Genomic DNA, 13,135 nt, shown 5'->3' on the forward strand with positions numbered 1-13,135 from the left:
GCTTAAAGTGGACTGGGAGAGGTCAATAAAACACAGTCGGTTAGAGTCTGGAGGGGGAGACAAACATTAATATAAACTACAGAAACGTACCTAAGTCCTGTGGAGCCGAGGGAGGGGTGAATAAAGGGAGCAAATTCATTCATTCAATAGTATTTCTTGAGCGTTTACTATGTGCAGGGCACTGTATTATGTGCTTGGAAGTAGAGAAGCAGCGTGGGTCAGTGGAAAGAGCCCGGGCTGGGGAGTCAGAGATCATGGGTTTGAAGCCCGGCTCTGCCACCTGGCAGCCGTGTAGGCAAGTCACTTCACCTCTCTAGGCCTCAGTGACCTCATCTGCAAAATGGGGATGAAGACTGTGAGCCTCACGTGGGACAACCTGATCTCCCTGTATCTCCCCCAGTGCTCAGAACAGTGCTCTGCACTTAGTAAGTGCTTAACAAATACTAACATTTCCCCTCCTTTCCCTCTGCTCCTTCCCCTCTCCCCCTCAGCACTGTGCTCATTTGTATATATTTTTATTACCCTATTTGTTTTGTTAATGAGATGTCCATTCCCTTGATTCTATTTATTGTGATTAGGTTGTCTTGTTTTTGTCCATCTGTCTCTCCCGATTAGAGTGTGAGCCCATCAATGGGCAGGGAATGTCTCTGTTGCCCAACTGTCCATTCCAAGCGCTTAGTACAGTGCTCTGCACATAGTAAGGGCTCAATAAATACTATTGAATGCATGAATAACATTATTATTATTATTTGCTGGCTCCTCTTCCGCCTCGCTGGCCCAAACATGAGATTTGGGCCAGTGAGGCGCTGTGCTGGGTTCCCAGTTCTTTCTGGTCTAACCCCACTCTCTAGGCGAGCTCACCTGTTCACCTGGCTTTAGCTACTTCTTCTACGCGGCCATTTCCCAGTCTTACCTCTCCAGCCCGCCTCTCTAACACAGGAGGCTGCATTTTCTCTTTCCTCCCGGACACCTTCGCTTGGAAGTATCTCGAACTTAACCTGTTCTAAAGGAAACTACTCATCCTCCATATGAAGCCCTCTTCCCCTCCCAATTTACCCATTGACGTAACCAAACACTCAGTCCCAGAAACCGAGCAATCTCTGTGTCATCTCTGACTCCTCACTACCTGTCAAATTCCTCTTTCACGCTATTCCCAGTTCTCACTAATAATAATGTTGGTATTTGTCAAGCGTTTACTATGTGCAGAGCACTGTTCTAAGCGCTGGGGTAGATACAGGGGAATCAGGTTGTCCCACGTGAGGCTCACAGTTAATCCCCATTTTACAGATGGGGTAGCTGAGGCACAGAGAAGTGAAGTGACTTGCCCACAGTCACACAGCTGACAAGTGGCAGAGTCGGGAGTCAAACCCATGGCCACTGACTCTGAAGCCCAGGCTCTTTCCACTGAGCCACGCTGCTTCCCCTACATGGCATTTCTCACACGTGCCCATTCCTCTCCACCCTAACGACTAATAATAATAATTGCGATATTTGTTAGGCGCCTACGATGTGCTAGGCGCTGTACTTAGCGCTGGGGCAGACACGAGCAAATTGGGTTGGACACAGTTCCTGTTCGGCATGGGGCTCGCAGTCTTAATCCGCATTTTCTGGATGAGGTCCCTGGGGCCCAGAGAAGTGGGGTGACTTGACCAAGGTCACACAGCAGACAAGTCACAGCCCCAGGATTAGAATGCAGGTCTTTCTGGCTCCCAGGCCCGTGCTCCATCCACTGGGCCATGCTTCTTCTCCCTTAGTCCCAGCGTCCGGACTACCGTATCCGCTTCCTCGTCACTTACGTCTCCGCCTCCAGCCTCTCCCCACTCCAATATACTTTATATGCCACTGCCTCCGGATTGAAAGATCCTCGTGGGCAGCTCTGTTACACTGCTTTCTCTCAGGACAGTGCTCCGCAAAGGGTGAGGGCAAAATAGATACTACTGAGTCACTGACTGCCAAATTGCTCTCTGGAAACTTTGCTCATCTCACCTCTCCCCTCAGATGGCTTCCCACTTCCCTCTGCATCAAGCAAAATCACCTCACAGTTGGTTTCAAGGCTCTCCTCCATCATCCATCCTTCAGTCAGTCAGTCAATAGGGCTTATTACACACTTACTGTGGGAGGACACGATACTAAATGCTTCAGAGACTACAGCAGTTAGACACGATCCCTGCCCTCAAGAAGCTTAGAACCCAGTGGAGGAAACATACACTGTAATACAGTTCAGGTAAGAGAAAGAAACGCGGTGTAAAGATCTGTATATAAGTGCTGCGGGCGGAGGAGACTTATTACTCATTGCTTAGGGAATGAGGACTCGATTGTGTAGACAGAGCAGAATGGGGAGAAATAGGGTGGGGAGGCGGGGGATTAGGCAGGGAAGGCTTCCTGGAGGAGACGTACTTCTAGTAGGGCTTAGACAGTGGAAAGCGTGGTGTCTGTCAGATGTGAAGAAGGAGGGAGCTCCAGGCAAGAGCGAGAGTGTGACCACGAGATGAGAGCGAGACACAGCAAGCGGTCTGGACCCAGAAGAGCAAAACGCGCAGGCTGGGGTGTGGCGGGAGAGCTGACCGAGCACCTTGACGGTCAGGAGTTTCGACTTGAAGTGGAGATGGCTGAGCAGCCACTGGGGAGGTTTGGGTGGAAAGTCATGAAAAGCAAGGCCTTAGAAAAATGCTACGGACAGCACAGTAAAAGAGAGGCCGGAGGCAGGGAGGTCGGCAAGGAGGCTGACGTGGGAGTCGTGGTGGGTTATGACAAATACCTGGACCAGCATGACGGCAGTTGGCCGGAGAGGAAGGGGTGGACTGTAGCGCTGTGAGGAGAGAACCGGCAGGTTCTGATGACCGACTGAATATGTGGGGCTTGAGTCAGGGATGACACCAAAGGCTTGCGAGACGGGGAGGGTGGTGTTCCCGTTAACAGTGCTGGGAAAGTTGGGATGGAGGATGAAAGGTTCAGTTTGGCCCCCTATCATAACTCGGTGTGGCTCAGTGGAAAGGACCACGGCTGGGAGCGGTACGACCTGGAGGTTCAAGTCCCAGCTCTGCCTCTGGCCCGCTGGGTGACCTTGAGTAGGAGAGGCAGAGAGGGTAAGCGAAAGTCTCTGGCCTTTAGGTTCCTCATCTGTAAAATGGGGATATTAGACGGCGAGGCCCAGGTGGGGCAGGGACTGTGTCCGAACTGACAACGTTGCATCTAGCCCAGAACTGGGGGCAGATGACAGCGGATCTCGCGATCACGTTGGAGTGACGCTGAAAATAATGCAGCAAGTCACTTCGGCTTCGGTTGCTTGAGCCGACCCCTTCCCTCGAATTCCTCCCCTAGCAGCTTCTGACGGATGCCACGGTTTTACCCAGGCTGGCGAGGGCCCGAGCAGCCGGAGCTGAAAAGCCGGCCGCTCAGATGGAAAAATGGAACGCTCCAGGCGGTACCGAGCTGCCATCTGGGTGAGAGCCAAACGGGCGGGGTGCCGGCCAAATGGCGGGGTGCCACGCGCTTCGTGTTGAGGACAGGACAAATGAGTTTTCAACGGCACAAATGTTCTCTCGCCCCCACCCAAGAGCCCCAGCTGTTCCACCGATCCACATCGACCTCATGGGGCTCCTTCTCGGGGACGCACCGCACCGCCTATCCCCTCTGGAAGTGGAGGGGAGTCGGTGTCAGTGCCCCCGCTGAGGAAGGGGGCCCGGGTGGACCCACTGCCGGTCCAACACGGAGCAACGAAAAGCACTCGGGCCCTCCTGTTCTGGAGTCACGGGAGCCATGGGCAGGCAACCTGGGAGTCCTACGAAATCCTGATTTAAGGGGTCAGAGAGCCAATGGGAATTAACCCTTTGACTTCTACCTGACTCAGTGACAGGACGCTGATTCCTTGAGACCCCATCTCTTCCCAGAGAATTCCGACCAGACTACGTAAGGCTTCAGCCTAGCGAAGATGCTTAGTGTTCCTTAGCAGGAGTGGTGTCAGAGAAAGGCCCGTGCTCAGCAACATCTCTTTTTCGGCTCCCTCAAGTGAGCCTTGGCTGACATTTCAATGGCACACTTCACCCTCCAGAAGATATTACAGAGAAAGAGTGGAACGAAAAGGCAAACATTCAATTCCACACTTTGAAAGTCTCTACATTTCTCTCCACTTTGGCAACTTGGGAAAAAAAAGCGGGCTTCTACCGCAAAAAGACTATTCAGAGACTGCATCCTGCCCCCAGGCGGGTCAGCCTTCCTCATTTGATTCCGGTCATCCGGGATGAACTTCAAAGGTCACCCTTGCAAATGTGATTTCAACAGGCTGAACAAGAGCCGTCCCCTTCCCCCTCAGACCCTTCTCCCCTCTAAGTTTTGAAAGTATAAACTGTTGGTGAAATGAACAGAGAAACGTCAAGAAGGGAAATATGTACAGAGAAATGTCAAAAAGTGAAAAATCTACAGAGAAAAGTCAAGAGGTGAAATATCCAAGTGATTCAGATCATTAATTGGCATAATAATAATGATGGTCTTTGTTAAGCACTCACAATGTGCAAAGCACTGTTCTAAGCGCTGGGGGGGATACAAGGTGATCAGGTTGTCCCACGTGGGGCTCACAGTTTTCATCCACATTTTACATATGAGGTCACTGAGGCCCAGAGATGTGAAGTGACTTGCCCACAGTCACACAGCCGGCATCAACAGAACATCTGTCTAACCCTTACACAGAAACTAACAGTCAGTCATTGGTATCTTCTCAAACATATTTATCGCGTGCTTACTGTGTGCAGAGCACTGTACTAAGCGCTTGGGAGAATACAACAGAGCAAGATAACGAGACCCGTATATCACAGGCAATATAACAGAAGGCGCTGAGCCAAGTGGATAGAGCACGGGCCTGGGAGACAGAAGGTCGTGGGTTCTAATCCCGACACTGGTCTGCTGTGTGACCTTGGGCAAGTCACCTCACTTCTCTGGGCCTCAGTTACCTCATCCGCAAAATGGGGTTGAGACTGTGAGCCCCACGTGTGACAGGGACTGTGTTCAACACAATTTGCTTCTATCTATCTTAGCAAACTGCCAGGCACACAGTAAGAGTTCAACAAATACCATCATTTTTATGATTGCCTGCCCACAGTGAGCTTACGGTCTAGAGGGGGAGACAGACATTAATACAGATAAAATTACAAATGGGTACATAAGTGCCGTGGGGCTGGGAGGGGGAATGAATAAAGGGAGCAAGGCAAGGCGACGCAGAGGAGAGTGGGAGAAAAGGAAAAGAGGGCTTAATTAGGGAAGGCCTCTTGGAGGAGATGTGCCCCAAAATCTCTGCAATGTATTCTTTCAAAAAAAAAAAAACCCGTTTGCAAGTTTCCACTCGGGACATTCGGGGAGAAAAGTTCAAGCCAGCAATTATATGGATTAAACCCAATTCTCTAATATTAAAACACTGACTATAAAGCCATAACTCTCAAGTCACTCGCTTTCCCTTTATCGCGTTCTCCAAATCCAAGGGCCCGGCTACCTTCAGTTACGTCCTAGTCTATATCACATTTAGTTTCTCCCGAAGAGGGTCGGTTTAAGCATTCTGCCCCGAGTATCAGCTTCCAAAGGGATGTCGGTCAAAGCAGGAGCGGTGAGGGGCTTTCGGGGCAGCCACGGAGCTCCACGGCTTCAGAAAGAGGTGTCACCTTTCCTCACTGCCCTCTTCACTCAACAAGCAAGGTGTTTCTGTTTCTATTTTTGGATCCGAGCTGCTGCCGTGTACTCCCGTTCGAAATTCACGTCTACCACATTCGATGACCAAGTCCCACTGATCTGCTGACCTGGGCCATTTTCCGTAATGTTCTAATGGAGAATAGATTTTTTTTTCCCCCAAAGCATTTGGGTCTATCACTTGCCAAACCCATCCCAAACAGCAGCGGAAAAGGAGAAGGCAGAATGCTGACCTCTAAGCAAATGGCCACACTTCCTGTTGGGAGGACATAACCTAAGTGCTTCTATTGAAGCAACATATATTACAAATAAAATCTAAGGTTAAAACATCTCTTAAGAAGCATTTTCATCCAATAGTATTTATTGAGCGCTTACTATGTGCACGGCACTGCACCAAGCGCTTGGAACGGACAATTCGGCAACAGATTAATTTCATATTAATCCGTAAACTTCACCTTCTGGCCAAGGTTTTTCAAAGACCACAGAGACGCTTTAGAGGCCGTTATCGTTTTACGGTCCTTCACTAGTATTATTTGAGAACTCTTCCGGAATACATGAGTGACTCGAAAACGATATATGTCATTTAGCATATTGAACTCTGAAATCTAAACCTACATTTTAGTCTCTGTCAAGAGCCGACTACAACACTCACAACTGATTTAATAATAGAATATTTTACTAATAGAATATTACTAGAGAAGACATAAAAGAGAAGCAGCGTGGCTCAGTGGAAAGAGCCTGGGCTGGGGAGTCAGAGGTCCTGGGTTCAAATCCCAGCTCTGCCACTTGGCAGCTGTGTGACTGTGGGCAAGTCACTTCACTTCTCTGGGCCTCAGTTCTCTCATCTGTAAAACGGGGATTAAGACTGTGAGCCTCATGTGGGACAACCTGATGACCCTGTATCTACCCCAGCGCTTAGAACAGTGCTATGCACATAGTAAGCGCTTAACAAATACCAACATTATTCTTAAAAGAGCCATCGTCTGCTTGCCAGTCTACAATACGGAGTAATATATGCTTCCTAGCTGGCACACCTCAGGCAGAAGACTACACATATACACCTGTGTTTATTTGCAAAAAGATCGACTTTGCAAAATAAAGCGGAGCTCAATTGAAACCAAGAGTGTTCTTCCACAAGCTGAGCAAAATAGAAGAAAATGTGTAATCGACAGCTTTCTAAAGCATATACAAAAACAAGTGCAAGTTAAAATAAAAACGTTTTGACGAATTTCTTGAATGACTCAGGCGACCCAGAGGCAAAGGGATCACAAAAGGGGTAACGGCCAAGAGTGACCAAGGCCTCGTTCAGAAAAGTCACTCCCTACCAATGGAATATCGGGAATCCTAACATTTAAGCAGATCGTGGACTTCAGAAGCATGCTGAATTACAAACCTATTTAAAGAAGGCTGCAAAGGGTACTCATTAAAAAAAAAAAATCAGTTGACTGCCTAAAAGGATTCCTTAGGAGCAATCGAATCCTATTTAAGTTTCGCTATTACATTCCCCAGTGAGAGCCACATCTTCCGATATTTCCTTAAAGGCTCCGGGGCAAAAGCCCATCTTCGGAACCCTTACCTGTAAATCGGTTTTCAGCCATTTGGAGTCGAACCTAGCCTGGGCAGCCAAACAAAAGGTTTCAGAAGTCATTTTTCTTCTTCCAGGCCTTCCTGTGGTATCTGGAATTACACCAAACGAAAGCTATGAGCCTAAAAAGGGAAAAAGAAATCCATTTACCTAAATGAACCCCACTCCGGGGCATCTGAATCGCATCCCCAGTGCCACCGCGAAAGCAAGCAGGGAAGAGAGGCTGTTGAAATCCTAATGAAAGCGAACCCGGGTCCCTCCTCCACATCCTAAATCCTTAGGAAAGGCGCTCAGTACGGTGGTCTGTACACAGAGAGCGCTCAATAACTACAACTGAATGAATCCCTCAAGGCATATGTACATATCTATAATTCTGTTTTTATATTAATGCTTATTAACTTGTTTTGACGTGTATATGTATCTCTGATTATTGATACTGGTGCTATTTATGCCCTTTTACCTGTTTTGATACCTGTCTCACCTCTTCTAGACTGTGAGCCCGTCGCGGGCAGGGCCTGGCTCTCTCGGTCGCTGAATTGGACTTTCCAAACGCCCAGTACAGTGCTCCGCACACAGTAAGCGCTCAATAAATACGACTTTATGAATGACAGGGAATCTGTTGGTTTACTGTTGTATTGTTCTCTCCCAAGCGTGAAGCGGCGGGGCTCAGTGCAAAGAGCCCGGGCTTGGGAATCAGAGGACGTGGGTTCTAATCCCAGCTCCGCCACTCGTCAGCTGTGTGACCTTGGGCGAGCCACTTAACTTTTCTGGGCTTCAGTTACCTCATCTGAAAAATGGGGATTAAGACCGTGAGCCCTATGGGGGACAACCTGATCACCTGGTATCCACCCCAGCGCTTAGAAAAGTGCTTTGCACATAGTAAGTGCTTAACAAATGCCATAATTATTATCAGGATTGTGAGTAGTCCAGTGCTGTGCACATAGTAAGCACTTAACAAGTACCATAATTATTAGTAGTACCCCAGTGCTAGGCACACAGCGTTTAACAAATACCAAAATTATTATCCAGCGCTTAGTGCAGTTCCCAGCACATACTAAGTGCTTAACAAATATCAAAATTATTACCCAGTGCTTAGTACAGTTCCTGGCACATAGTAAGCGCTTAACAAATACCATAATGATTACCAGTATTGTTAGTAGTACAGTGCTGTGTACATAATAAGTGCTTGACAAATACCAAATTATCCAGTGCTTAGTACAGTGCCTGGCACATAGAAAGCGCTTAACAAATACCATAATTATCATCAGTATTGTCAGTAGTACAGTGCTATGCACATAGTAAGTGCCTAACAAATACCACGATTATTATGAGTAGTACAGTGCTGGGCACAGAGAAAGCGTTTAATAAATACCAAAATTATTATCCAGTGCTTAGTACAGTTCCTGACACATAAGTGCGTAACAAATACCTTAATTATTATTAGCATTGTTGGTAATACAGTGCTGAGCGCATAGTAAGCGCTTAACACATACTATGATTATTATGAGTACTCCAGTGCTGTGCACATAGTAAGTGCTTATCAAATACCATGATTTTTATTAGTACAGTGGTGTGCACATAGTAAGCGCTTAACAAATACCACGATTATTATCAGTACAGTGGTGTGCACATAGTAAGCGCTTAAATATCATGATTATTATCAGTACAGTGGTGTGCGCAAAGTAAGTGCTTAAGAAATACCACGATCGTCATGAGTAGTGCAATGCTGGGCACATAGTAACTGCTTAACAAATACCATGATTATTATAAGCAGTACAGTGCTGTGCTCATAGTAAGCGCTTAAACAAACGCCACGATTATCAGAAGTAGTCAAGTGCTGTGCACACAGTAAGCACCTAACACATACCACAATCATTATTAGTACAGTAGTGTGCAGTAGTAAGCGCTTAAGAAATACCACGATGATTATGAGCAGTACAGTGCTGGGCACATAGTAAGCGCTTAACCAGTACCACGATTATTATTAGTGCAGTGCTGGGCACATAGTGAGCGCTCAAACAAATGCCACGATTATCAGGAGTGCAGTGCTGGGCACTCTGTAAGCGCTTAAGAAATAGCACGATTATTAGAGAAGCAGTGTGGCTCAGTGGAAAGAGCCCGGGCTTGGGAGTCAGAGGTCATGGGTTCGAATTCTGGCGCCGCCACTTGGCAGCTGGGTGACTCTGAGCCAGTCCCTTCACTTCTCTGGGCCTCAGTTCCCTCATCTGGAAAATGAGGATTAAGACTGTGAGTCTCACGTGGGACAACCTGATGACCCTGTACCTACCCCGGCGCTTAGAACAGTGCTCTGCACATAGTAAGCGCTTAACAACTACCAACATTATTATTATGAGCAGTACAGCGCTGGGCACACAGGAAGTGCTTAAACTTCTCACTCTAGGCTTCAAGGTTCTCCATCACCTTGCCCCTTCCTACCTCTCCTCCCTTCTCTCTTTCTACTGCCCATCCCGCACGCTCCGCTCCTCTACCGCCCACCTCCTCGCCGTCCCCCGTTCTGGCCTATCCCGCCATCGACCCCCGGGGCCACGTCCTCCCGCGGTCCTGGAACGCCCTCCCTCCTCACCTCTGCCAAGCTAATTCTCTTCCCCTCTTCAAAACCCTACTTAAAGCTCACCTCCCCCAAGAGGCCTTCCCACACTGAGCTTCCCCTTTTCCCTCTGCTCCCTCTACCCCCCCCTTCACCTCTCCGCAGCTAAACCCTCTTCTCCCCACTTTCCCTCTGCTCCTCCCCTTCTCCCGTTCCATCCCCTCGGCACTCTACTCGTCCGCTCAACTGTACATATCTTCATTACCCTATTTATTTTGTTAATGAGATGCACATCACCCTGATTCTATTTATTTGCTATCGTTTTAATGAGATGTTCTTCCCCTTGACTCTATTTATTGCCATTGTTCTTGTCTGTCTCCCCCGATTAGACCGTAAGCCCGTCAAAGGGCAGGGACTGTCTCTGTTACCGATTTGTACATTCCAAGCGCTTAGTACAGTGCTCTGCACATAGTAAGCGCTCAATAAGTACTATTGAATGAATGAATGAACATATACCACGATGATTACGAGCAGTACAGCGCTGGGCACATAGTAAGTGCTTAAACAAATACCACGATGATTATGAGCAGTACAGCACTGGGCACATAGTAAGCGCTTAACACATACCACGATGATCATAAATACAGTGCTGGGCAAATAGGAAGCATTTAACGAATACCACGATTATCATGAGTACAGTGCTGGGCACACAGCGCTCAAATACCACGATGATTATGAGTAGTACAGTGCTGAGCACATAGTAAGCGCTCGAACAAATACCGCGATGATTATGAGCAGCACAGTGCTGGGCACAGGGTTAGCGCTTAACCAGTACTATGATTATTATTAGTGCAGTGCTGTGCACATAGTAAGGGCTCCAATACCACGATGATTATGAGCAGTAGAGTGCTGGGCACACAGCAGGCGCTCAAACAAATTCCGCGATGATTATGAGCAGTACAGTGCTGGGCACACAGGAAGCATTTAACAAATATCACGATTATCACGAGTACAGCGCTGGGCACATAGTAAGCGCTCAAATACCACGATGATTATGAGTAGTACCGTGCTGGGCACATAGTAAGCGCTCAAATACCACGATGATAATGAGCAGTACAGTGTTGGGCACAGGGTAAGTGCCTAACCGGTCCCACGATTATTATGAGCGCAGTGCTGGGCACAGGGTAAGCGCTTAACCAGCACTATGATGATTATTAGTGCAGTGCTGTGCACATAGTAAGCGCTCAAATACCACGACAATTATGAGTACTGCAGTGCTGGGCACATAGTAAGCGCTCAAATACCGCGATGATTATGCGCAGTACAGTGCTGGGCACAGGGTAAGCGCCTAACCAGTCCCACGATTATTATGAGCGCAGTGCTGGGCACAGGGTAAGCGCTTAACCAGCACTATGATGATTATTAGTGCAGTGCTGTGCACATAGTAAGCGCTCAAATACCACGACAATTATGAGTAGTGCAGTGCTGGGCACATAGTAAGCGCTCAAATACCGCGATGATTATGCACAGTACAGTGCTGGGCACAGGGTAAGCGCCTAACCAGTCCCACGATTATTATGAGCGCAGTGCTGGGCACAGGGTAAGCGCTTAACCAGTACTATGATGATTATTAGTGCAGTGCTGTGCACATAGTAAGCGCTCAAATACCGCGACGATTATGAGTAGTGCAGTGCTGGGCACATAGTAAGCGCTCCAATACCGCGATGATTATGAGCAGTACAGTGCTGGGCACAGGGTAAGCGCCTAACCAGTCCCACGATTATTATGAGCGCAGTGCTGGGCACAGGGTAAGCGCTTAACCAGTACTATGATGACTATTAGTGCAGTGCTGTGCACATAGTAAGCGCTCAAATACCGCGATGATTATGAGCAGTACAGTGCTGGGCACAGGTTAAGCGCCTAACCAGTCCCACGATTATTATGAGCGCAGTGCTGGGCACAGGGTAAGCGCTTAACCAGTACTATGATGACTATTAGTGCAGTGCTGTGCACATAGTAAGCGCTCCAATACCGCGACGATTATGAGTAGTACAGTGCTGGGCACACAGTAAGCGCTCCAATACCGCGACGATTACGAGCGGTACAGTGCTGGGCACATAGTAAGCGCTTATAACCAGTCCCACGATTCTTACTAGCGCAGTGCTGGGCACCCAGTAGGCGCTCAAACAAGCCCCGCGATGAGGAGGAGCACAGGGCTGGGCACAGAGTCAGCGCTTAAGAAATACCACGATGATTATGGGCACAGTGCTGGGCGCAGAGTAAGTGCCTAACCAGTGCCACGATGATCACGAGCGCAGTGCTGGGCACAGGGTAAGCGCTTAACCAGTACTATGATTACTATTAGTGCAGTGCTGTGCACATAGTAAGCGCTCAAATACCAGGATGATTACGAGCCCAGTGCCGGGCACCGAGTCGGCGCTTCAGAAATACCACGATGATTACGAACGCAGTGGTGGGCGCAGAGTCGGCACTTAACCGGTGCTACGATTATTACCAGGGCAGGGCTGGGCACATAGGAAGCGCTCAAATACCCCCGCTGATTAGGAGCAGGAGAGTGCTGGGCGCGGAGTCGGCGCCGAACGAACAGCAGCAGGATGAGGAGGCGGGGCTGAGCGTTGCGCAGAGGGTCGGCGCCGAGGACACGGGAGGGGTATGAGGAGCGGGGGAGGGGAGGCGGCGCGCGGGCCCCCACACAACGGCTTTTCCGGGCCGCTGCCCCGGCCGGGCCGCCATGGCCGAGGAGGGGAGGGCGGCCCTCGCCTTTCCCTTCTCCTTCCCCTCCGCCCTCCCGCCTCACTCACCCTCTCTCCGTCTCCGTCCGGCCCCCGGATCCACCGAGCGAGCGAGAGAGCAAGCGGGCGGCAGCCAGCGGGAGGAGCCGCCGCCTCCTCCTCCGCCGCCGCCGCCTCCTCCTCCTCCGCCGCCGCCGCCGGGAGAAGCGAGGCCCGTGAGTGACGGCGCCGCTCAGCCAATGGGAAGGGGGAGCACGGCGGCCGCCCCGAGGCGCGGCCAATAGGCGCGGGGATCGCGGCGGGGAGGCGGGACTTCCGCTCCCTCCGCAGGAGAACGAAGGAGGGCGGGGCGTTGGGGCCGCGGCGGGGAGGGAAGCCATGGGGAGCGGGGCCGGGCCTGAGGAAGGGGAGGGCGCTAAGGGGGAATTCTGAGGAACCCCGAGGGTGGGGGCGGGCAGGGGACGGGAAAGAAAAATAAAAAAAAAGAAAGGAGGACGCTTCATTCATTCAACAGTAGTCATTCATTCATTAGTATTTATTGAGCGCTTGCTATGTGCAGAGCCCCGTGCTAAGCGC

The 13,135-nt window shown here is 49.6% G+C and overlaps 1 protein-coding gene across 4 annotated transcripts in view; it reads right to left on the reverse strand.

The window, feature by feature from the left end:
• HERC2 (HECT and RLD domain containing E3 ubiquitin protein ligase 2) overlaps positions 1-12,728 on the reverse strand; it is a 217,205-nt gene extending 204,477 nt beyond the window's left edge. For 2 of the 4 annotated variants that reach the window (XM_029083305.1, XM_029083306.1), the window contains exons 1-2: positions 12,629-12,728; positions 7,250-7,350 (exon numbers count right to left, since the gene is read on the reverse strand). In XM_029083305.1, the coding sequence (XP_028939138.1) occupies positions 7,250-7,321 (72 nt within the window). In that variant the 5' untranslated portion in view covers positions 7,322-7,350; positions 12,629-12,728. Of the gene's footprint in view, positions 1-7,249; positions 7,381-12,321; positions 12,415-12,628 lie in introns of those variants that run through there. The other 2 variants (XM_029083302.2, XM_029083304.2) reach the window with 2 other exon arrangements.
• Positions 12,729-13,135: the final 407 nt, after the last annotated feature.

This window comes from Ornithorhynchus anatinus, chromosome 18 (assembly GCF_004115215.2).
Source record: "Ornithorhynchus anatinus isolate Pmale09 chromosome 18, mOrnAna1.pri.v4, whole genome shotgun sequence".
Taxonomy (NCBI): Eukaryota; Metazoa; Chordata; class Mammalia; order Monotremata; family Ornithorhynchidae; genus Ornithorhynchus; species Ornithorhynchus anatinus.